This window comes from Narcine bancroftii, unplaced genomic scaffold (assembly GCF_036971445.1).
Source record: "Narcine bancroftii isolate sNarBan1 unplaced genomic scaffold, sNarBan1.hap1 Scaffold_683, whole genome shotgun sequence".
NCBI classification, from domain to species: domain Eukaryota; kingdom Metazoa; phylum Chordata; class Chondrichthyes; order Torpediniformes; family Narcinidae; genus Narcine; species Narcine bancroftii.
Window position 1 is genome coordinate 20884 of NW_027212194.1, and position 22396 is coordinate 43279.

The following is a 22396-nucleotide window of genomic DNA, read 5'->3' on the forward strand; positions in this document are numbered from 1 at the left end:
TTTTATTTCAATTTAGTGTTTATAGTTATTGGAGCTCATCAAACAGTACCACAGTTAGAGATCAGACTTGATCCCCTTCCATCTCCTTGGGGTTAGCTTAACTTCAGGAATCAACAGTTGAAGCTAGGCTGTTTTGGAAGGGAAAAATCAGCCAACATCCTGATCTTTGTCGAGTGAACTGATGATATTATTGATGCTGAGATTCACTGCCTGGTGAACATCAGAGCAGGAGTAGGTCATTTGTTTCCTGGGCCTCTTCACTGTTCCATAACACTGAGCTTTTATCTTTACACTTTCACTAGTTCCATATCCCTTGATAGTCTTTAATGTTCAAAAATTATCAATTTTTTTTAAAAATTGTATTTAGAGACTTTACTCTCATAGCCTTGATAGTTGAGAATTCTAAAAATATTCGCTCCACGGGGGAGAATTATCATCTTTCTCCTGACGGGCTACAGTCCCTTCTAGAAGTTTGGGAATCTGCCTCATGAACCTCGGTTCAGCCTCATCGGTTTATTGTGATTTAATGTTTAAATTTTATTGCGTTTTTTTTTAAAGTTTCTCCAAACTCTTGAGTCAGTGTTTCAAAACATAAACATCCATAAAATAGAAACAAACATAGCAGCAAAAAAATCAATATAATGATTTATGTGTCTATTTAGACCTTTCATAACAGAAAAAAACTGCCGTTCATTAATGTGCTTCACTACAACATCCACCATTATTCACCCCCCCCCCCCACCCCAGCAAATCTATATATTGGTGCCATTTTTGTGTACAGATATCCAATTTATCAATCTGTAAGACATGCGTTCAACTGCTGCTACTTTACCCATTACTCGAGCCCACTCCTGAAATGATGGTTTCTCCCCTCCCCCTCAAATTCTTTCCACCTCTATTTGTGCTCTGTTGTCTTTAAAGTTCCATCCTTTCTTTTGCTTTCAGGTTCTGTGCAGAGAGGCTACGATCATTGCTACGAACACTGGAAATTGCCGATCTCACCGACTTTTCACCCATCACGCTCGTATCCAACTTTGCCACGTTGGTCAGCACCTACACGAAAGGTAATGAGTGCCTCTTTGTATGGAGTCCTGGTGGCTCCCTATGAATCTTAAGAACTGCCTCCATCTCAACAGCAAATGGATGGTGGGATTCCCTCCAGAGCAGCCATTCTCAACAGAGGCCACAGCACATTTAAGTAATATAGACTGACCCCGACTTAAAATGTCCCGACGTGTTATTTAAAAGTTGCAATGGTTCTGTTCTTGAATTTTTTTCTGTGAAATCTCATGGGTTTTTGTGAAATCTCACGTTTTTTTCAGCAAATCTCATTTTATCGACCGATTTCAATTTACGATAATCTTGACCTGGAACCGAACCCCATTATAAGTTGGGTTCTACCTGTAGCCTCGTTTTCTTTTCACCTCCATATAGTCTTAAGGTTTTTTTATGTTTCCGATGTAGTGGGTAGGAGAGAAATATTGGAAGACACCAAAACCCGACTGCTTCACAGGGAAGGGGGCTGAGAAATATCGAGCAGGGTTTAAGTGGGGCCAGAGCCAAAAATCGTTTGAGGATTCGTTGCTCTAGAAAGGCTGTCTCTGGGGAAAGTGTGTGTTTGCATGCACGGTTCATAAATTTAAATTGAATTTTAAAATTAAATTTAGAGATGCTTGGTAACAGGCCCATTTAGCCCGTGTCACCCAATTAGCCTATCACCCCGCCCCACCGTAGGTTTTGAAGGGTGGGAGGAAACCCACATGGACATGGGGAAAACATCCAAACTCATTAAAGCCAGCACAGCACAACTGTTGGTGCTGTAATAGCATCGCGCTAACCGCTACACTAACCATGCTGCCCTTCAGGTGACATTAAAGCCAGTTGATTGGAATTGGTGGCCCATGATTTCTGGTGATCAGATCAAGATTAACCTGCTGCTAAAAAGAGTTTCTGTTTTGATATTTAAATCCTGTCAAATGTCAGGCGGAGAGAAACGACTTCTAAAATTACAGAGATGTCAGTAATTCCATTCTTCAACTCTCCAAACAAGAATCGTGGAATAAAATTGGGACAGTTCCTCTTTCCAATATTTTTATTGAGTTTGTATATTAACCAATGCTCTAAACAACTCATGAAAGAGGAATTTAAAAAAACAAAATGTATATAAAATAAAAACTATTCTAATAAACTAACCCTTCCCTTGTGAAATTATGATTAAGTTCCATTAACGCATGAAAGGACAAGCAAATTATAAAATGGGATCCAATAATTTAAATTCCGAAATAATCAAGGAAAGTTCCTCATAATTTTTTTTAAAAAATAAATCGCATTTCATTCGTAGAGCATCGAATTTTTTCCCCCAGAGTCAAGCATGCCATCACGTCAAATAACCGTCGAGTCTGTGTTGGAGGGACAGCACCCTTCCATCTCAAGAGTATAGCTGGCAATGAGAAAAATAAAAGCAACTCCATGAGATTGCAGCCCAGGCGCATTTTAATCAGCTGCCTTATTTATTCCAATAGGGCAAGAAAAGAATAATTGGGTCAGTTCCTAATTTGCGGAGTGTCAGTAAACCTGAAACAAAATTGGATGGGGCAGCCCCTTCAGTTCAGTCTGCCAACCAGAAAATCATGCTGATTTCCCAATCTTCCTGTCCCTTTCCCTAGGTTTTACCATCATCATGGAGCCTTTTGACGACAGAACTCCAACTATAGTTAATCCAGTCCTTCATTTCAGGTAAACGTGAGTCTGACAGCATCCCACTAACTATTTGTGGAGATTTTCCTGATGTTATTTGGTGATTACGTTGTGTTAATTTGATTGCATGCACCATTTACTTATTTACAAATGTGAATGTCACTGACAGGAAATCATTTCCCATCTTAGTCACCAGGCCACTGTGCCACACTAATTACTTGCTGAGTAGAAGATTTTCCTTGTGCCAATCACTGTTAGCTTTTGTCCTCTTGTGCCAGACATTTCCATTATAGGGCCATATTAAAATAATGCAGTAGGTGGGTAAATGACGATCAATGCTGTCAGCTGTTCCTGAACCTGGTGGGGTGAGTCCTGTGGCATCTATACCTCTTTCTCGCTGGCAGCAGCGAGAACAGAACATGTGCTGGGTGGTGTGGATCCTTGATGATTGCTGCTGTTCTCCCTCAGCATCTTTCCCTGTAGATGACCTCGATGGTGGGAAGGGTTTTGCCTGTCGTGCCCTGGGCAATGTCCACCTCCTTTTGCAGGGCTTTCCACTCAGTTATTGGTCTCCCCAAAAACCCTGACTGATGCAGCCGGTCAGCACACTTTCCACCTCACATCTAAAGAAATTTGCCCAAACCTCCACTTCCTGAGGAAGTAGAGGTGCTGACGTGCTTTCTTCACGATGTCATTTGTGTGTTGGGTCCGGGAAAGATCCTCCAAATTTGTGACTCACAAGAACTTAAATTTTCTCACCCTCACCACCTCTGATCCCCCAATGATCTCTGGATCATACACTTCTGGTTTTCCCATCTTGAAGTCAAGAATTAGCTCCTTGATTTTGGTGACATTTGGTTATTGTTAGTGCACCATTCAGCCAAGTTTTCAATCTCCCTCCTGTATGCTGACCTCCTTAAGATCTTCTACTTTTCTAATCTTTTTCAGCTGCATGGACCCATCCATTGCCATTAAACCAGTCTTTGAACGATTTCAATCAGTGATCATCACCTCAGGGGTGAGTTACATGATTTATTTAGCTGAATTTCCCGACACATCCCTTCCTTCTACTCTGGATTATTTCATCTGTCATTCGAGAAGCAATCTTCTCGCTTTCTTAGAATCACTTCATCTCCTGCCTCACTCCCTTCTATCAAATGACAAATATCCAACCTCCTTGAGACCTTCCTCTTAAAGTAATGTTGTTCGTTTTTGTGCTTTGTTTTTGTCAGACATTATCCCCATTGGATATGTATCCAAAAATCCTCGATTTCCGGCCCGTTATTATGGCGACCTTTACAATGACATTGGCGAGAATTTGCCTCTGCCCCATGGTAAGAGTGGCTAATGTGGACTATTGTGAAGCACCTTGTTCATCTGGTTGCAATAATTGCAAGCGCTGGATACACTGAACCAACATTTCTGAAACAGATCACTTTGACGTTGCTCTGTGGGATCTCGGTGTTGAGACAGGTTGTTTTCTGGCAAAGATGTGGTTGGTTAGTGGGAGGCTTTCAAATGTGATATTTTGAGAGAACAGAGTTTGTGACTTTTGTCAGAATTAAAGATAAGACTATCGGAAAGATATCAACAAATTGGAGAGAGTGCAGAGAAAATTTACTAGAATGTTGCTGGGGTTACAGGGTCTAAGTTATAGGGAAAGGTTAAATGTTAGGTCTTTATTCTTTTGAACGTAGAAGGTTTTTTTTATATTTTTTTATTTTTCATACTGAACCATATCAATGAGATACAAATGTATCTCATTAAATTTACACAATGGTCTTTTCTCCCCTTTCCCTCCCTGCCCTCTACCCAAAACCCATAAATATTCAACATATACAATACAATAAAACCATAAAACAATATTTTCACACAAAGGAAAATAAACAAGAAAAATGCGTCATCTATTTATTACACACTGAATCTAGTCGTTTTGTCTTATAATTTTCATTCTCATTTTAGGGGATGGAGGTCGTAGGCAAGCCCTCTCTGATATGTTCCATGTACGGTTCCCAAAGTTTCAAACATTGTGACTTTATTTTTTAAATTGTATGTTATTTTTTCCAATGAAATACATTTATTCATTTCCATGTACCATTGCTGTATACTCATGCTCTCTTGCATTTTCCAAGTTGACATTATACATTTTTTTGCTATCGCTAAGACGATCATAATTAATTTTTTTTGCACTTTATCCAATTTGAGGCCTAATTCTCTACTTCTTATGTTACTTAAAAGAAATATCTCTGCTTTCTTGGTATGTTATTTTTTGTAATTTTATTTAGTATCTGATTTAATTCTTCCCAAAACGTATTTACTTTTGTACATGCCCTAGTTGCATGTAATGTTGTTCCCATTTCCTTCTTAGAGCGAAAACATCTGTCTGATAATGTTGAATCCCATTTTTTGTAATTTTAGAGGAGTGATATAGCCTGTGTAACCAATTATACTGTATCATGCGTAACCTTGTGTTTATTGTATTCTTCATAGTTCCAGAACATAACTTTTCCCAAACTTCATTTTTTATCTTTGTTTAGATTCTTTTCCCACTTCTGCTTAGGTTTATAGTTTATTTCATTTTCCTTATCTTGCAGCTTGATGTACATGTTAGTTATAAATCTTTTAATTATCATTGTGTCTGTAATCACGTATTCAAAGCTGCTTCCTTCAGGTAATCTCAAGCTGTTTCCCAATTTATCCTTTAAATAAGCTTTCAATTGATGATATGCAAATATTGTACCATGAGTTATTCCATATTTATACTTCAACTGTTCAAATGTTAATAAATTATTTTCCAAGAAACAGTTTTCTATTGATTCCTTTTCTCTCCCTTTCTCTAAAGGAAAGGTTGTCTATTGTAAAAGGGATTAGTGGATTTTGCATTAATAATAATTTTGGTATTTGATCATTCATTTTTTTCCTTTCTAAATGGATCTTCTTCCATGTATTAAGTAAATGATGCAGTACTGGTGAATTTTTATATTGCACCAGCTTTTCATCCCACTTATAAAGTATATGTTCTGGTATCTTTTCCCCTATTTTATTATCTAGTTCTATCTTAGTCCAGTCTGGTTTTTCCTTTATCTGGTAAAAATCTGATAAATACCTTAATTGTGCAGCTCTATACTAATTTCTAAAATTTGGTTAGTGTAAGCCACCTTGATTATACCTCTCTGCTAATTTATCGAACGCTACCCTTGGATTCCTCCCTTTCCATAAGAATTTCCTTATTATTCTCTTTAGTTCCTTAAAGATTTTTTTTTGTTAAGGGAATTGATAATGTTTGAAATAAGTATTGTATCCTTGGGAACACGTTCATTTTAATGCAGTTTACCCTCCCTATCACCGTTAATGGTAATTCTTTCCAATGTTCTAAGTCTTCCTGCAATTTCTTTATTAGTGGCTAATAATTTAGTTTGCACATGTGGCTTAAGTTATTATCTAACCTGATCCCTAGGTATCGGATTACTTGTGTTTGCCATTTAAATGGTGATTCTTTTTTAAATTCTGTATAATCCGCGTTACTCATTGGCATCACTTCACTTTTATTTGCGTTGATCCTATACCCCAATATTTCTCCATATTCCTTCAATTTCTTATGTAATTCTTTTACTGATACCTCTGGTTCTGTTAAGTATACTATGATGTCATCTGCAAATAAGCTGATTTTATACTCATCGTTTATTTTTATCCCTTTCATTTTCTATTCTTATCAGTTCTGCCAAAGGTTCTATTGCTAAGGCGAACGATGAGGGAGATAGTGGACATCCCTGCCTAGTTGACCTACTTAATTTAAAGTGACTCGATACATATCCATTTACTGTTACCTTCGCCAATGGTCCATTATATAATGCTTTAATCCAATTTATATATTTTTCTGGTAGATTGAACTTCTGTAATACTTTAAATAAGTAATTCCACTCTACTCTGTCAAAGGCTTTTTCTACGTCTAAAGCAACAGCTACTGTTCGTTTCTTATTTCCTTGAACTGCGTGGATTAGATTAATAAGTTTGCAGACATTGTCAGCTGTTTTTCTTTTCTTAATAAATCCAGTTTGATCTAGTTTTACTATTTTTGGTACACAATCGGCCAATCTGTTTGCTAATAATTTTGCTATTTTATAATCTGAATTAAGTAGAGATATTGGTCTATATGATGCTGGTGTTAGTGGATCCTTCCCCGTCTTTGTTATTATTGTAATTATTGCTGACTTGCATGAATCTGGCAAGTTTTGTGTTTCTTCTGTCTGGTTCCAGGAGAGGAGGAATTAATAACTCTTTAAATGTTTTATAAAATTCTATTGGAAATCCATCCTCTCCTGGTGTTCTATTGTTCGGCAGCTTTTTTAATATATCCTGTACTTCCTCTATTTCAAATGGTTTTATAAGTTTGTTTTGTTCCTCTTCTTGCAATTTCGGCAGTTCAATTTTAGCTAAAAATTCCTCTATTATCATCTTTCCCCTCGTTCTTAGTTTGGAATAATTGTTCATAAAATTCCTTAAAATTTTCATTAATCTCTGTTGGATTATATGTAATTTGTTTGTCCTTTTTCCTTGATGCCAGTATCATTCTTTTAGCTTGTTCTGTTTTAAGTTGCCAGGCTAATATTTTGTGTTTTTTCTCCCAGTTCATAATATTTTTGCTTTGTTTTCATTATGTTCTTCTCCACCTTGTACATTTGTAATGTTTCGTATTTAATTTTTTTGTCCGTCAATTCTCTCCTTTTCGTTATATCATCTCTTTTTACTAATTCCTTTCCTGTGCTTACTATCTCCCTTTCCAACTGCTCTATTTCCTGATTGTAGTCCTTTTTCATCTTAGTCACATAACTTATTATCTGCCCTCTAATGAAGGCTTTCATCGCGTCCCATAATATAAATTTGTCTTTCACTGATCCTGTGTTTATTTCAAAATATGTTTTAATTTGGCGTTCAATAAACTCCCTAAATTCCTGTCTTTTAAGTAGCATGGAGTTTAACCTCCATCTATATGTTCTTGGTGGGTTGTCCTCCAGTTCTATTGCTAATAACAGGGGTAAATGATCTGATAGTAATCTAGCTTTATACTCAGTTTTCCTAACTCTCCCTTGAATATGGGCCGACAACAAAAACATATCAATCCTTGAGTTAGTTTTATGCCTACTCAAATAATATGAATATTCCTTCTCTCTTGGGTGCTGCCTTCTCCATATATCTATAAGTTTTATTTCCTGCATTGATTTAACCATAAATTTGGCTACTTTATTCTTTTTACTTGTCTTTTGTCCAGTTTTATCTAACATTGGGTCCAAATTAAGGTTAAAATCCCCTCCTATCAATATATCTCCTTGTGTGTCTGCAATCTTCAAAAAAATATCCTTCATAAACTTTTGATCCTCCTCGTTAGGTGCGTATATATTGAGCAAATTCCAAAATTCTGAGTATATCTGACACTTTATCATTACATACCTCCCTGCTGAGTCTATTATTTCCTCCTCTATTTTGATTGGTACATTTTTGTTAACTAGTATGGCTACACCTCTATCTTTTGAATTATAAGATGTTGCCATTACGTGTCCTACCCAGTCTCTCTTTAATTTGTTATGTTCCGCTTCAGTTAGATGCGTTTCCTACACAAATGCTATATCTATTTTTACCTTCTTCAATAAATTTAGTAGCCTCTTCCTTTTAATTTGGTTATGTTTATAATGTTTATTAATGTTTATAGTCATATAGTTCAACATGGCCATCTTATATCTTGCATACACCTCTTTTCCACCTCTTCGCACCTCCATCCCACATTTCCTCATTTTCATCTCTTAGTTTCTCTTATTACAGTTGCCCCATACCCCTTGCCGGGCAACCACCACTCCCCTTTTCATTTGGATTGCGATCTTATTCACAGCATCAACTGATTTTGCAGTGCCAAAATCCACCACCCAGCCCTCTCCAGAAAACACTTTATTTTAACACTTATAACAAAGCTCTCTCTTTTTTCCCCCTTACTCCCTTCCTTCCCTTCTCTTTTCCCTCTTTAGTTCTTTACATATACATTGTTTTTACATCTTTATATGTACTTTATCGCCATTCTTCATTCTTGTTACATCTCTTCTTCTGTCTTGCAAACGTTCTGCGAATTCTTGCGTTTTTTCTGGATCCGAGAACAGTCTGTTTTGCTGCCCGGGTATAAATATTTTAAGCACGGCTGGATGTCTTAATATGAATTTGTAACCTTTTTTCCATAAGGTTGATTTCACTGTATTAAATTCCTTCCTCCTCCTTAAGAGTTCAAAACTTATGTCTAAGTAAAAAAAATATTTTTTGACCTTTGTATTCCAATGGCTTATTATCTTCTCTAACTTTATTCCTTGCCCACTCCAGTATATTCTTTCTTGTCGTATATCTTAAAAATTTTACTAAGATGGATCTTGGTTTTTGATGTGCCTGTGGTTTTGGGGCTAATGTTCTGTGTGCCCTTTCTATTTCCATTTCTTCCTGCATTTCTGTCATTCCCAGGACCTTCGGGATCCATCCTTTTATAAATTCCTTCATGTCTGTGCCTTCTTCACCCTCCTTCAGACCCTCTATTTTTATGTTGTTTCTCCTACTATAATTTTCCAACATATCAATTTTCTGAGATAACAACTTTTGTGTCTCTTTAATTTTTTTGTCACTTTCTTCCAGTTTTTCTCTTGTCATTCTATTTCACTTTCATTTCTACAGCCGTTTCCCGCTCTTCCACATTCTCTACTCTTTTTCCTATTTCCGTCATAACCCGTTCTAACCTTTGCATTTTATCTTCTGTTCTTTTCATTTTCATTTTAATTGCATTAAACTCAAATGATAACCATTCTTTTAGTGATCTCATTTGTTCTTCAAAAAAGACTTTATCTATATTCTGTTCATCAGTTTTACCTTTTATTTCTCTTTGTCCATTAGTTTTACCTTCTATTTCTCTGTGAAGATCTTGGTCTTCTTCCTCTTCTTCTGTGTCTGGATCTGTGTTTGTGTCTTCTTCTTCACTTCTTTGTGTCTGTGTCTCTTCTGTTTTCCCTGATGAGCTCCTTGTATCTCTTTGTCGGGCCTCTTATTGCTGTTCCTCCCCTCCTGGGCTGCTCGTCTGTTGTGCTTCCTGACGTGTGACGTGGTCTTCTTGTCGATCTTCCTTCCGTCTGTCTCCCACGTCTGTTTCGTCGCTCCCTCTTCTGCTGTCTTCCTTATCCTCCAGCTGGGAGCCCTGGTGTCGGGCGTCCCTCAGCTGGTCGCTCTGTGACAGCCCGCTCCTCTGCTGAGCCCCCCTCCCACCGGTGTCCTCTTTCTCCTTTGATTGGCAGTTGCGCACTTTTGCTTGGTTCCGAGAGCCATTTTTGTAGACCACCAGCGGGTGGGTCGCGACTCTGTAGGGCAGGCACTGACCTCGAGTGTCGGGCGCTCCTCGTCACCACTGTGTCCTGTTCCTTCCTGCAGGTAAGGACTTCTTCTTTCTTCTCCGGCGACTTTTTTACTTTTTTTTCCAGTTGTTCTTACTTTCTCCTTCTTGGAAGCCATCTTCTTTCTCTTTGTATCTTTATCTTCAATTTCTTGTACTCTATTTTTGTTACGCTTTGCTCTTTCTTAACTTTTTTCCTCTCCTCCTGGAGAGGGCTGGTTTTCCCAACTGGCCACTACTCCATCACGTGACTCCTAAACATAGAAGGTTGAGTGGGATTTGATTGAGGTATTTAAAATTATTAGGGGCATAGATAGAGGTGTTTTTCTTTTAAGAAAGGGGGAGATACAAATGAGAGGGCATGCGTTGAGAGTTACGGGGCAAAAGTTTAGAGGAAACATGAGGGGGGACATCTTTATTCAGAGAGTGGTGGGTGTGTGGAATGAAGTTTCAGAGTCAGGCTCGATATTAGCATTTAAGTTGAAGTTGGAAATGTACATGGATGGGAAGGGAATGGAGAGTTCCGGTTTGAGTGTAGGTCAGTGGGATTAGGTGGGAGAAAGTGTTCAGCATGGACTAGCAGGGCAAAGTTGACCTGTTTCTGTGCTCTAATTGCTGTGGTTTTATAGGGAGCCTTGGTTTTCCAGAGATGTTGAAGCTCTGGTTAAAAAGAAAGAGGTGCAGAGCTGTGTAGGCCATAAAAATAAATGAGTTTGAGGAATGCTTGAAAACACAAGTAAATCAAGAGGAATGAAAGAAGGCCATGAGATAGGCAGCCCAGAAATTCACAATGGCTTCTATAGATATTCTAGGAGAAAAAGGATAGCAAGGGATAAAATTGGTTCTATTGAAGATCAGTGGTCTTCGGTGCATGGAGACAAAAGAGATTTTCCAATGATCTCTTGCATACGGTAAATCTCAATTTCCCAAACTTCAAGCAACTGGGAAAAAAATCGCAAAAAATAAATTGGTAAAAAATAAGAAAGTTTAAAATTGGCATCCCCTAGAACTCAGGTTGCCAATCCACACAATACATAACCTCAAGGAACCAGCAAATTCACTTATCTTGCATCTACCAATCCTCATAGGTGCCGGATACTGGAAGGTATTACTGTATTTATTTGAGAGATGGACACAGCCTATAGAAGTGAGACAAAAGAGCAATGAGGTAATGACCCTCCCTCCACAGATTAGAGGAGGAGATGCTTGCTTGGCTAGACAGGGGTTGATTAGGGATAGTGATTATGGATTTTTGCATAGGAGGTCAAGCCTAATCAATCGTGTAGAGATTTCCAAGGAGGTTACCAGGAAAATTGAAGAAAAAAGAAAGGCAGTGGATGTTGTCCTAGAGGACTTTGGTAAATCTTTGATAAAGTTCCACATGGGGGGTTGGTCAGGAAAGGTTCCGTTGTTTGGTGTCCAGGATGAGGTTGTAAATTGGATTAGATGTCTTTGTGGGAGAAGCCAGAGAATGGTTGTAGATGATTGCCTCCCTGACTGGAGGCCTATAACTAGTAATGTGCCTCAGGGTTCAATATTGTTTTACATCACTAACAACGATTTGGACGATATGCTAAATTGGATTGGCTCTGATACCTTGGCTGGTAAGTACCAGGATGAAAATCACCCCCCATCTTGGTTTTGTTGCGTTCACACAGGTAAATGAAACGGTAAGTAACCATCTTTCGAGGACAGTATAAAAGGCCTACAGAAGCCTGAAGTCCAGCGCCTCTAGGTTTAATAATATTTTATCTCTTGTGCTCTTGAACCTCCCTAACCACAAACTACTCCAGGACTACCAAAAGATCTGTCGGCACCACTGAAACAACTATTTTTTTTCTTGCACTGCAATACAATCATTTCATATTTATTGTCTCTTTTTCAGTCTTGGCAGATTGTGGTAATTTTTATACTGCAGTAAAACTCCCGGAATCTGGCACCTATCGGGATTGGTAGATGCCAGAGAAGCAAATTTTCTGGTTGCATGAGATTACATTTTGTGTGGATTGGTGAATTAACTGCTAGGTGGGTGCCAATTTTAAACTTCCGTATTTTTTTTTAACCTAACCTATTCACTTCCCGCAATTTTTTGTTTTGCCAGTTGCTTAAATTCCAGATAATGGGGATTTTACTGTATTGTAGTTGATTTTTATCTACCTTGATGAAGGCCTCAAGCCCGAAATGTTGGTTATGTACCTTTATCTGTTCGACCAGCTGAGTTTCTCCAGCATTGTGTTTTTATCTTATGTACCTGTTTGGCTGCAACAAGTAACATTGTGCTTGTGTATTTATGACAATGATATGACACCCAACCCCAACCCCAACCCACCAATTTTTCCCTGCAACCGCTGCAACCGTGTCTGCCTGTCCCGCATCGGACTTGTCAGCCACAAACGAGCCTGCAGCTGACGTGGACATTTACCCCCTCCACAAATCTCCGTCCGCGAAGCCAAGCCAAAGAAGAAAAGAAGATGACTATAAACAATCATCTCATCTCGATGTAGAAAAGTTTCCATCATTTGCCCTTCGCTAGCTGACCCCGGTATCTTCCCCAACTGTGCTTATACATTGGAAAATGTGCAGGGTACCTTGTACATGGTGATAAATAAACCAGCTTAAGCAAAGTCTATTAGCTCCTCTAGAATTCTACCAGTCGAAACCTCTCTGATCATTACATTTGTGTTACTTATCCAGATTGTGGGCCGAGGCAATGATCAGGTGACCATAAGCTCGAAGTTTGAAACCAGGGAGGAGATTGGTGAGCAAACTGGTTCTTCTGTTCATCTGTCAGTCATTATTGTCTTTGGTGATTAGAGTTACGGGACCGGTACCTGAAAAATTGGCTACCTTTGAGGCACACATTTTTAAATTAAATTTAGACCTACAGCGCGGTACCAGGTCCTTTCGGTCCGCAAGTCTACGCCACACAATTGATCTACAGCCCCCAGTACGTTTTGGAGGGTGGGAGGAAACCGGAGCCTCTGGGAAAAACCTGTGCAGGCGCAGGGAGAGTGTACAAACTCCTCACAGACAGTGCTGGATTCGAACCCCAGTCCCTATGGCTGGCGCTGTAACAGTGCCGCCCTATTCTGGCATCAGGCAGAGTTGTCCGCAATCTTCAAGTTGTCATTCTGATGGAATAGCTGGTCAGACAATAACCAGTCCTGTTTCTTGGTTTCTGCCTCTGGGCAGTAAAACTAAGATGAGTTCTTATTCTGGAAGAAGAGCTCAGTCTCAAAATGTCGGTACAGGTACACGTTCCTTTATCCGGAACCCTTGGGGGACAGTGTGTTCCATATTTCAGATTTTTCCGTATTTCGGAAAGCCCACCCGAATTGTGCTGCCGTATCCGCCCCCAGCCCTTACCAGTCGCCCGGCGGTCTCCCCCGGCTGCCCGGCAGTCTACCCCGGCCGTCTCCCCCGACCGCCGATCTCTCGGCCGCCCGGCTGTCTTCCCCGGCTGCGGTCCCTCAGCCGTCTTCCCCAACCACCAGTCCCTCAGTTGCCCAGCAGACACCCCCAACCGCATTCCTCGGCCGCCTGGCAATCTACCCCAACTGCGGTCCCTCGGCCGTCTCCCCCGACCACCGGTCCCTCGGCCGCCTGGCAGTCTCCCCCAACCGTGTTCCTCGGCCGCCCGGCAGTCCACCCCGGGTGTCTCCCCCGACCGCCGGTCTCTCGGCCACCCGGCAGTCTCCCCCAACCGTGTTCCTCAGCCGCCCGGCAGTCCACCCTGGGCGTCTCCCCCGACCGCCGGCCTCTCGGCCACCCGGCAGTCTCCCCCAACCGTGTTCCTCGGCCGCCCGGCAGTCTACCTCGGCCATCTCCCCCGACCGCAGGTCCCCACTTGCCAGATTTTGGAGCTTTCCAGATTTTAGATGTCCGGATAAAGGATCGTGTACCTTAATATATCTATGGACGCTGAAAGACCGGCTGAGTTCCTCCAGCATTTCGCTGTGTTTTTACTTTTCATTTCCTTCCCTCAGCAGCTTTCTGACACGACTGCTTCTCTGAACTTTACCCTACCTATTCATTGGAATAGGAAAGGCCATTCAGCCCCTTAGACTTTCCCTGTTAACATCATAATTGAAATGTATTTCTTGCATGTCTTAAATGATACTGGAAGTATACTTAGACTGGATCACACTTTATTAGGGCTGAGTAGCTGACATTTATGTCTTTAATTTATGGACCTGTACGATAATAGGATTCTGTCACATAAAACTGTTTTGCCTCCAGAGCTTTACAGCTCTGAGCTGGTGTTAACCAGTTCCCACCCTGCACTCTTCAATGTACTCCTCTACTCCTCGACCTGTTCAACTGTTTGAAGCTAACTTTATTTTCTTTATTTTCTTTCCCGGCTCTAGCTGTGATCCGTAACTATGGTAACCTGCTGCTGGAGATGTCAGCCATCGTCCCAGATGGAATTGTGTCATTCTTCACCAGTTATCATTACATGGAGAACATTGTGGCTTCCTGGTATGAGCAGGTAAAGGATTGCAGCTTTCCCTTGGTCTCAAATAACATGGCTTAAATTTAGACATTCAGCACGGTAACAGGCCCTTTTGGTCCACAAGCCCGTGCCACCCAACCTATAACAACAGTGGGAGGAAACCAGAGCATCCGAGAAAATCCACGCAGACCCGGGGAGAGCGTGCTAACTCCTTCCAGACAGCGCAGAATTCGAACCCTGGTTCCGATCGCTGCCACTTTAACAGCGTTGCCCTAAACGCTTTGCAACTCTTGCTAGGGATATTGACACCATCACTGGTGAGGGAGACTTTGAATAAGTTAAGGGTGTTGTGGGTCATTGGGTAACTAGGCACTCCAATGCGGATTGGGTTAAGAAAACATCCATCACCAACTCTGAATTAGCTGAATTTACTTAGATGAGCCTCAGGTTTGTCTGTGCTCAGGAGGATAGGCTAGAGATCATTGTTCAGCTCATCAAGAGATTATCCTTGGAGCAACAGTGTGTCTGTCCGTTTTTTTCTGCCAGTGTCTCTGTTTGATATGTGCATATCTTCTGCGTCGCTGTCTAGTTCAAAGTCTTTGAGGCTGAGGTCAGACCACAATGAGAATTAGTTTCATTCCTAGGGCAGATTTCCCCCTGCCCCTCCCCCCCAACCATTTTATTCAGGCACCTGGCTACATTTTGCTCGTACCTTGATGAAGAGCTCAGGTCCAAAATGTTGATTAGGTATCTTTATCTTTGCTATATAAAGTACGCTGTTAGGCCTGTTGAGTTTCTCCAGCGTTGTATTTTTACTTCAACTATAGCTTCTGGAGACTTTCAGGTTTTACTCCATTCTACTGCAAAATCTCTTCAAGCAATGCCTGCCCTGAAGAAATTCTCTTCTGCTCTCCGCAGGGAGGTCTTTGGGCATTGTTCCCCCTCTGTAATCCATGCTGCTCTCACCCCTTGGCCCTCCCTCTCCCCCCCCCCCACCATTTTGTTTGATCGCCTGCCAACATTTTGCTCACACTTTGATGAAGGGCTCAAACCCGAAACATTGGTTTGATACATAAAGGACACTGTTTGACCTGCTGAGTTTATCCAGCTTTGTGTTTTCACTTCAATAATGTCGTCTGCAGGCTTTCATGTTTTAACAAATATTGAAGTTCAGGTGTACTGTCATGTGTGCTAAAGTACAGTTAGAAATTTTGTTTTGTGAGTAGTGTAGCCAGATATCTCATATATAGTATAGCAAGTAAAGCAGAGTGCAGAATTAAAGAGAGGGGGATCAATAGGAATAGAGCAGAGACACATAATTTTACTCATGCAAGTTTCTAGAGTCTGATAATGACGGAAGAGAAACTGTCCCTTAATCTGGAGGTGAAAGATCCCACACTCACGAATCTCCTTGCTGACAAGAAGGGCGTGGCTGGGGCGAGTTGAGACTTTTAATATATTGGCTGCTTTTTCAAGGTCGCGAAAAATTTAGATGGAGCGGAGAAGGATTTGTGTGGTGGTTTGAGCTGAGTTCACAACCCTCGGCTGTAACTACTATATTGACTGCGCTGTCACTCGTGCAACCCCGGAGAGCAGAGACACGGTGCTGCTCTTAAGAGATCAACTGCCGGTCCTAACGCCGGCAACCCTGTACAGGCTTTAAACTACCCGTTGAAGGAGCTGACGGTGTTTTGTTTTAAAATCCAGCCACCGCGATGTCTGTGCCCAAGCTGCGGCTGTGTTTGGCAGCGGAGCAAGAGCTTGCTGACTCAGGAGGAGCAGTGGACTGGTGCAGGGCGCCAGAAACGGAGGACACTCAAGTCAAGTCACCTTTATTTATCACTCTTACCTTGTTCGCAGATTAAAGACGAGATGGCGTTTCATGTAATATTACTTGTTCTGTAGTATTTTGTGACAATAAAGCAATCTTGAATCTCTTGGGTGGAGCAGTTCCTGCACCACAGAGAGGTGCACCCTGACTGGATACTTTCAGTGGTACTCCTACAGAAGTTGTTAAGAGATGCTGATGACATTCCCAATGTTCTCATTGTTCTAAGAAACTATGGATTGCTTTCTTGGCCATGGCGTTAACATGGGTAGACCAGGACAAGTCAATAAGGATGTTTACTTCAAGGAATTTAAAGGTGTTGACCATCTCCAACCTCAACCCTGTTGATGAGGGCCAGGGAGTGAGCTCTGCTCCTCTTATGGGCGTTTGCAACCATCTCCTTGTTTTTGCTGTCATTGAGGTGGAGGTTGTTGTCCTGCACCAAGTCACTAGGCCTTATTATCTCCCATCAGTTCGATATTGCCTACAATAGTGGTGTCATCCATGAATTTACAATAAATCTCCCAAACAACCTTTGCAAGTTCCTAACTAATACGATCAAAATTTACTTTGCCCTCACTGTAGCGAAGGCGATGGCTGAGAGGTTGGCGTGGGAATGGGAAGGAGGGTTAAATACAACTGGAAGCTCAAGATGGCAGGTGCTGATAGGGCGCAGGCAGCCTGTAAATAGTTGCCTAGTTCAAGTTGCCTAGTTAAAGGGTGAAAAACTACAGCATGCTGTTGTGCAGAGGGTGAATCGCAAAAAGTTAGGTTGCAGGTGCAGCAGGTTATTAAGAAGACAAATGGAATGTTGGCCTTCATCGCTAGAGGAATTGAATTCAAGAGTAGGGAGGTAATGTTGCAACTATATAAGGTACTGGTGAGACCGCACCTGGAGTACTGTGTCCAGTTCTGGTCTCCATATTTGAGGAAGGATACACTGGCTTTGGAGACGGTCCAGAGGAGGTTTACTAGGTTGATCCCTGGGATGAAGGGGTTGACTTATGATGAAAGATTAAATCGTCTAGGATTGTATTCGCTCGAGTTCAGAAGAATGAGAGGAGATCTTATAGAAACATATAGGATTATGAAGGGTATGGATAGGATAGATGTAGGAAGGTTTTTTGAGCTGGCCGGGGAAACTAAAACGAGAGGACACAGTCTCAAGATTCGGGGGAGTAGATTTAGGACAGAGATGAGGAAAAATAGTTTTTCCCAGAGAGTAGTGAATGTTTGGAATTCTCTAACCAGGGAAGTGGTTGAGGCTGCCTCATTAAACATATTTAAAATTCGGTTAGATAAATTTTTACATGATAGAGGAATTAGGGGATATGGGGAGAAGGCAGGTAGGTGGAGTTAGGTCATAAATTAGATCAGCCATGATCGTATTGAATGGCGGAGCAGGCTCGATGGACCATTTTTGGCCTACTCCTGTTCCTACTTCCTATGTTCCTATGCTTGGTTTATTCATTGTAGATGAGGCCAGAGCAGCTTTAAGGAGTTTTTTCCTCTGACCGAGAAGTCCAAAACTTGGGGCCAACTTCAGAATCTGAATCAGAATTTATTGTCTTGACGTTGGAGCTGTGTTTGGCCACGTAGTTCTGAGTGAATAGTTATGGGTATAGTAGGGAACTTAGCACACAATCTTTTCCAGAAAGCTAGGAGCACGTATGTATTCTACCCCACGAGGCCACACTGTCTCAATACAATCATGGATTGCCTTATTCCCTTCCTATTCTTTATTTTTGTGCCATTTTTTTCTTATCATATTTGGAAAGCTATTTATCACAGTTTTCAATGCAATCGATGAGCAAACCTTTTCAGAATATTCAAGGTAGAGGATTCCACAGATTCACCACACTTTGAGTGAAGAAATCTCTCAAATCTGCCTGCTCCTTACTCCAGAGGGTTGTTAACTTGGCCTGCGACATCACCGGCTCCAGACTTCACTCCTTCAAGAACATGACGCAGTGTCTTTAAAAAAAAAAGCAGCCTATATTCCCCCACCCCCCCCCCAGGCCGAGCCCTCTTCACTCTGCTACCATCGGGGAAAAGGTCCAGGAGCCTGAAGACGAGCCCTCAGCGGCACAAGGACGGCTTCTTCCCCTCCGCCATCAGATTCCTCAATGATCAATGAACCAAAGACACGGCCTTACATTACTTTTATTTTTGTTACATATTATAATCATCTTACATAATAATATGTTTGCATTATGACGCTGCCACAAAATAACCAAATTCCATGACATGTTCGTGACAATAAATTCTGATTTGGATATTGAGTTGGTCCCAAGTTCTGGACTTCTCGGTCAGAGCAAACAACTCCTTAAATCTGCTCTGGCCTCGTCTAAAATGAATAAACTAAACATAAACTAGGCAACTATTTACAGACCGCCTGCGCCCTGTCAGCACCTGCCATTCTGGTTACATTTAACTCTCCTTCCCATTCCCACGCCAACCTCTCAGCCATCGCCTTCACTACAGTGAGGGCAAAGTTAATTTGGATCGTATTGGTTAGAAATTTGCAACGGTTGTGATTGGGAGATTTATTGTAAATTCACGGATGACACCACTGTCAAAGGCAATGTCGAATTGATGGGAGATAATAGGGCCTAGTGACCTCTGTGAAGAATACCAACCATCTACAACCACCCTCTGCCTTCTCCCGGCGAGCTAATTCTGTATCCATGAACCAAAGCCTTCTTGGATTCCAGGCTTCCTTACTTTCTGAATGAGCCTTCTGTATGCTTTCCAAATCCTCCGCATCCTTCCTGTAATAGGCCAACCAGAACTGCATGTTATACCAAGTGGGACTAAACCAAGGTTTTATATGGCTTTTCTATGACCTCCTTACCTTAAACTCAGTGTCCCGACTAATAAAGGCAAGGCTACCATATGCCTTTGTTGCAACCATTGAACACTGCAGCCTTGGGGAAGATGCAGGTAAACTGAAGGATGGTCATTCTTGTTCTCTGATTTAAGGGTTGAATTTTGATGTTGGGCTTAGATTGGTATTGAGTTGCTTCTATCAACCCACTCATTATCGCCCCTACCTTCCAAAGCCTGCTGCTCTCGGAAAAGAAGAGACCTGGGCAAACCTTTTTGCTTTCTCAGCCAATCAAAATCCCTCAGCACAGATACCACCCAGGGTTTTAAATCTTCCCATTTACTGGCCAATTATTATCGATTTTTTCCCCCTCCCTTTCTCAACAGGGAATTCTAGAAAACATTCAGAGGAACAAACTTATTTTCATCGAGACACAGGATGCTGCTGAGACCAGTGTAGCTCTGGAAAAATACCAAGAGGTGAGTGCGATTGAGGTGGAGGGATGAGAGGGAAGGTGGGACAACCAAAGAGTGGTGATACAAACAGCAGTGATGAATGGCCGGATAATCTGTGTATTGATCTGTGGTCAGGAGGTGACTTGGTCTTCCAAATCTCCACTTCCTTCTCAAATTACATCCTTGTCTTTTATATACTTAAATATTTAAACGAATGCAAGTCTCAGCAGGGAGTTAGTCCCTTCATCAATAGAGGGCTTCCTAATATTTTTCTGGCAGTCCAGCCCTGCCTCAGTGCAATCTCACAGAAAATGCAGCGCTCCTTTAGTGCAGTCTCACTGACCAGAGAAACATTGAACATTATAGTTCAGAAAACAGGCCCTTTAGCCTCTCTATGCTGTGCCATACCCCTCCATGCCCATATCATCCATGAACCTGTCCAAATTTTCTTAAATGTTAAAATTGAGCCCGCATTCATGACTTCAGTTGGTAGCTCGTTCCACACCCCCACCGCTTTCTGTGTGAGGTTCCCCTTTCACCCTTAACCCATGACCTCTGGTCTGCACTTTGCCTACCTGCAGTCGAAAATGCCTGCTTGCAATTCCTCTTATCTACACACGTCGCAATTTTGTATATTTCTATCAAATCTCCCCTCGTTCTACTCTTCTGCAAAATTGTGCAAGGAAAAGACAAAGTCAGGCAGTGTCTGTGGTTCGTTATTCATTCAGGAATCTAATGGCAGAGGGGAAGAAGCTGTCCTTGTGCCACTGAGAGCTCGTCTCCAGGCTCCTGTACCTTTTTCCCCCAGTGGTAGCAGAGTGAAGAGGGCCTGGCCAGGGTGGTGGGGGTCCTTGAGGATAGAGGCTCCTTTCTTAAGACACTGCCTGTTGTAGATGTTCCCGATGGAGTGAAGATGGTGCCCAAAATGTCACAGGCCGAGTTAACGACCCTCTGGAATGTTTTCTTGTCCTGAGCGTTGGCACTTTGTTACTAATAAAGTCTTACTAAGATGGAATAAGGAGACATTTTAAGAGAGTCATCCCAACCGCGGGTGGCATTGACCAGCTTCTATCTATTTATTTATTTATTTATTATCCTTGGTGGTGGTGGGGGTGGGGGGGGGGGGTTGCCAGTGGCTTGAATTCCGGATAATAAGGGTTTTGTATTTCTGTTCTATTTCAGGCCTGTGAAAATGGACGAGGGGCCATCCTGCTGTCTGTCGCCAGGGGAAAGGTCTCTGAGGGAATAGACTTCGGTGAGTGTCAAAATAAACCTCTGCTCTTTTATGAATATTAGGTGCTTTTTTTTAAACTGCTGATCCTGCTTGGCAGGAATAAATGTGGGGGACGTGAAAAGTGCTTTTAAATTCAGAATGCAATACCATGCCTCCATCCACTTAGGCAACCCCTCCAATTTGCAACCATGTTACAGAGGAATAAGTTTGCAAGTGGGTGCAGGGAAGACTGGGGAATCGGGAAATGAAGATCAGGGTGAGGCATTTGGAGTGGGGAAGACCTGATTCAAAATATGGGAAGGAAGAGTTCTAAAGATTGCCTATGTAGAGATAAATCTGGGCAGAGTACATGTGGCAAGGATGTTTCCCATGGTGGGGGAGTCCAGGACATGAGGGCACAAAAAGATCTCTGGTGAGGCCACACTTGGAATATTGGGTTCAGTTCTGGTCACCTCATTATTAGCCATGGAGAGGGTGCAGAGGAGATTTACCAGGATGTTGCTTGGATTGGAAAACAAACTTTAAGAGTCAAGGTTAGCAGAGCTGGGACTTTTCTCTTTGGAGCAAAGAAGGACGAGAGAAGACTTAATAGAGGTCTATAGGATTATAAGAGGCCTAGATGGGGTGGACAGACAGCACCTGTTTCCCAGGGCAGGAATGGGAAACGCCAGAGGATATATGCACAGAGGTAGGGGAGGTAAGTTTAGGGGAGATGACAGGGTTGTTTTTTTTTATATACCTAGAGTTGTTGGTGCCAGGAATGCCTCATCAGAGATGGTGGTGGAGGCTGAAACATTAGGGGAATTTAAGAGACTCTTAGACAGACACATGATAGAGGGTTATGGGGTAGAGAGGGTTTAGTGCTTTTTTTTGGGGGGGGATATATGGATCGACGTGATATTGAGGGCCGAAGGGCCTGTATTGTGCTGTATTTTATGTTTTATTTGTTCTGTGTCACAAGATTCCATGTTCAACAACACTCAATCAGAGACTCATTTAAGGACTTAATTGTCCACTTTATTGATTTTTCTTTTATTGTAGTCAGTTTGTTTACATTCATTATTTGCAGTTCTTTGTTTACATGTTTAGGCTGTGTACAGTTTATTTTTTTGTTCTACCAATCAGTGGTAATTCTCCCTCGCCCGCAGGGAAAAGGAATCTCAGGGTTGTATGTGATGTCATGTACGTACCCTGACAAGAAATCTGAAGCTGTTTGTTGTAACGCCGATCGTGGTGTTGATGAGGTTTGACGTTTGTTTCATGTGTTCACCTACAGTCCATCACTACGGGAGAGCTGTCATTATGTTTGGAGTTCCCTACGTGTACACCCAGAGCAGGATTCTGAAGGTCAGTGCCCCAGTGTGAAGCTGTGCACTAAATCCATGATGCAGTTGGAATTCTGGTTCCTGAGGGCTGAGGCTGCAGTTGTGTAAAATAACACATAGAACTAAGCCTTAAAACTGATGCCATTAAAGGACAACAGAGTCATTGTAT

The 22396-nt window shown here is 41.7% G+C and overlaps 1 protein-coding gene across 5 annotated transcripts in view; it reads left to right on the forward strand.

The window, feature by feature from the left end:
- The window catches only part of ercc2 (excision repair cross-complementation group 2), a 51117-nt gene that overhangs the window by 18545 nt on the left and 10176 nt on the right, over positions 1-22396 (forward strand). For 3 of the 5 annotated variants that reach the window (XM_069913175.1, XM_069913172.1, XM_069913173.1), the window contains 9 exons: positions 946-1064; positions 2667-2736; positions 3646-3715; positions 3930-4031; positions 12800-12863; positions 14473-14594; positions 19600-19692; positions 20851-20923; positions 22179-22249. In XM_069913175.1, coding sequence (XP_069769276.1) covers positions 946-1064; positions 2667-2736; positions 3646-3715; positions 3930-4031; positions 12800-12863; positions 14473-14594; positions 19600-19692; positions 20851-20923; positions 22179-22249 — 784 coding nt within the window. Of the gene's footprint in view, positions 1-945; positions 1065-2666; positions 2737-3645; positions 3716-3929; positions 4032-4659; positions 4811-12799; positions 12864-14472; positions 14595-19599; positions 19693-20850; positions 20924-22178; positions 22250-22396 lie in introns of those variants that run through there. The other 2 variants (XM_069913174.1, XM_069913176.1) reach the window with 2 other exon arrangements.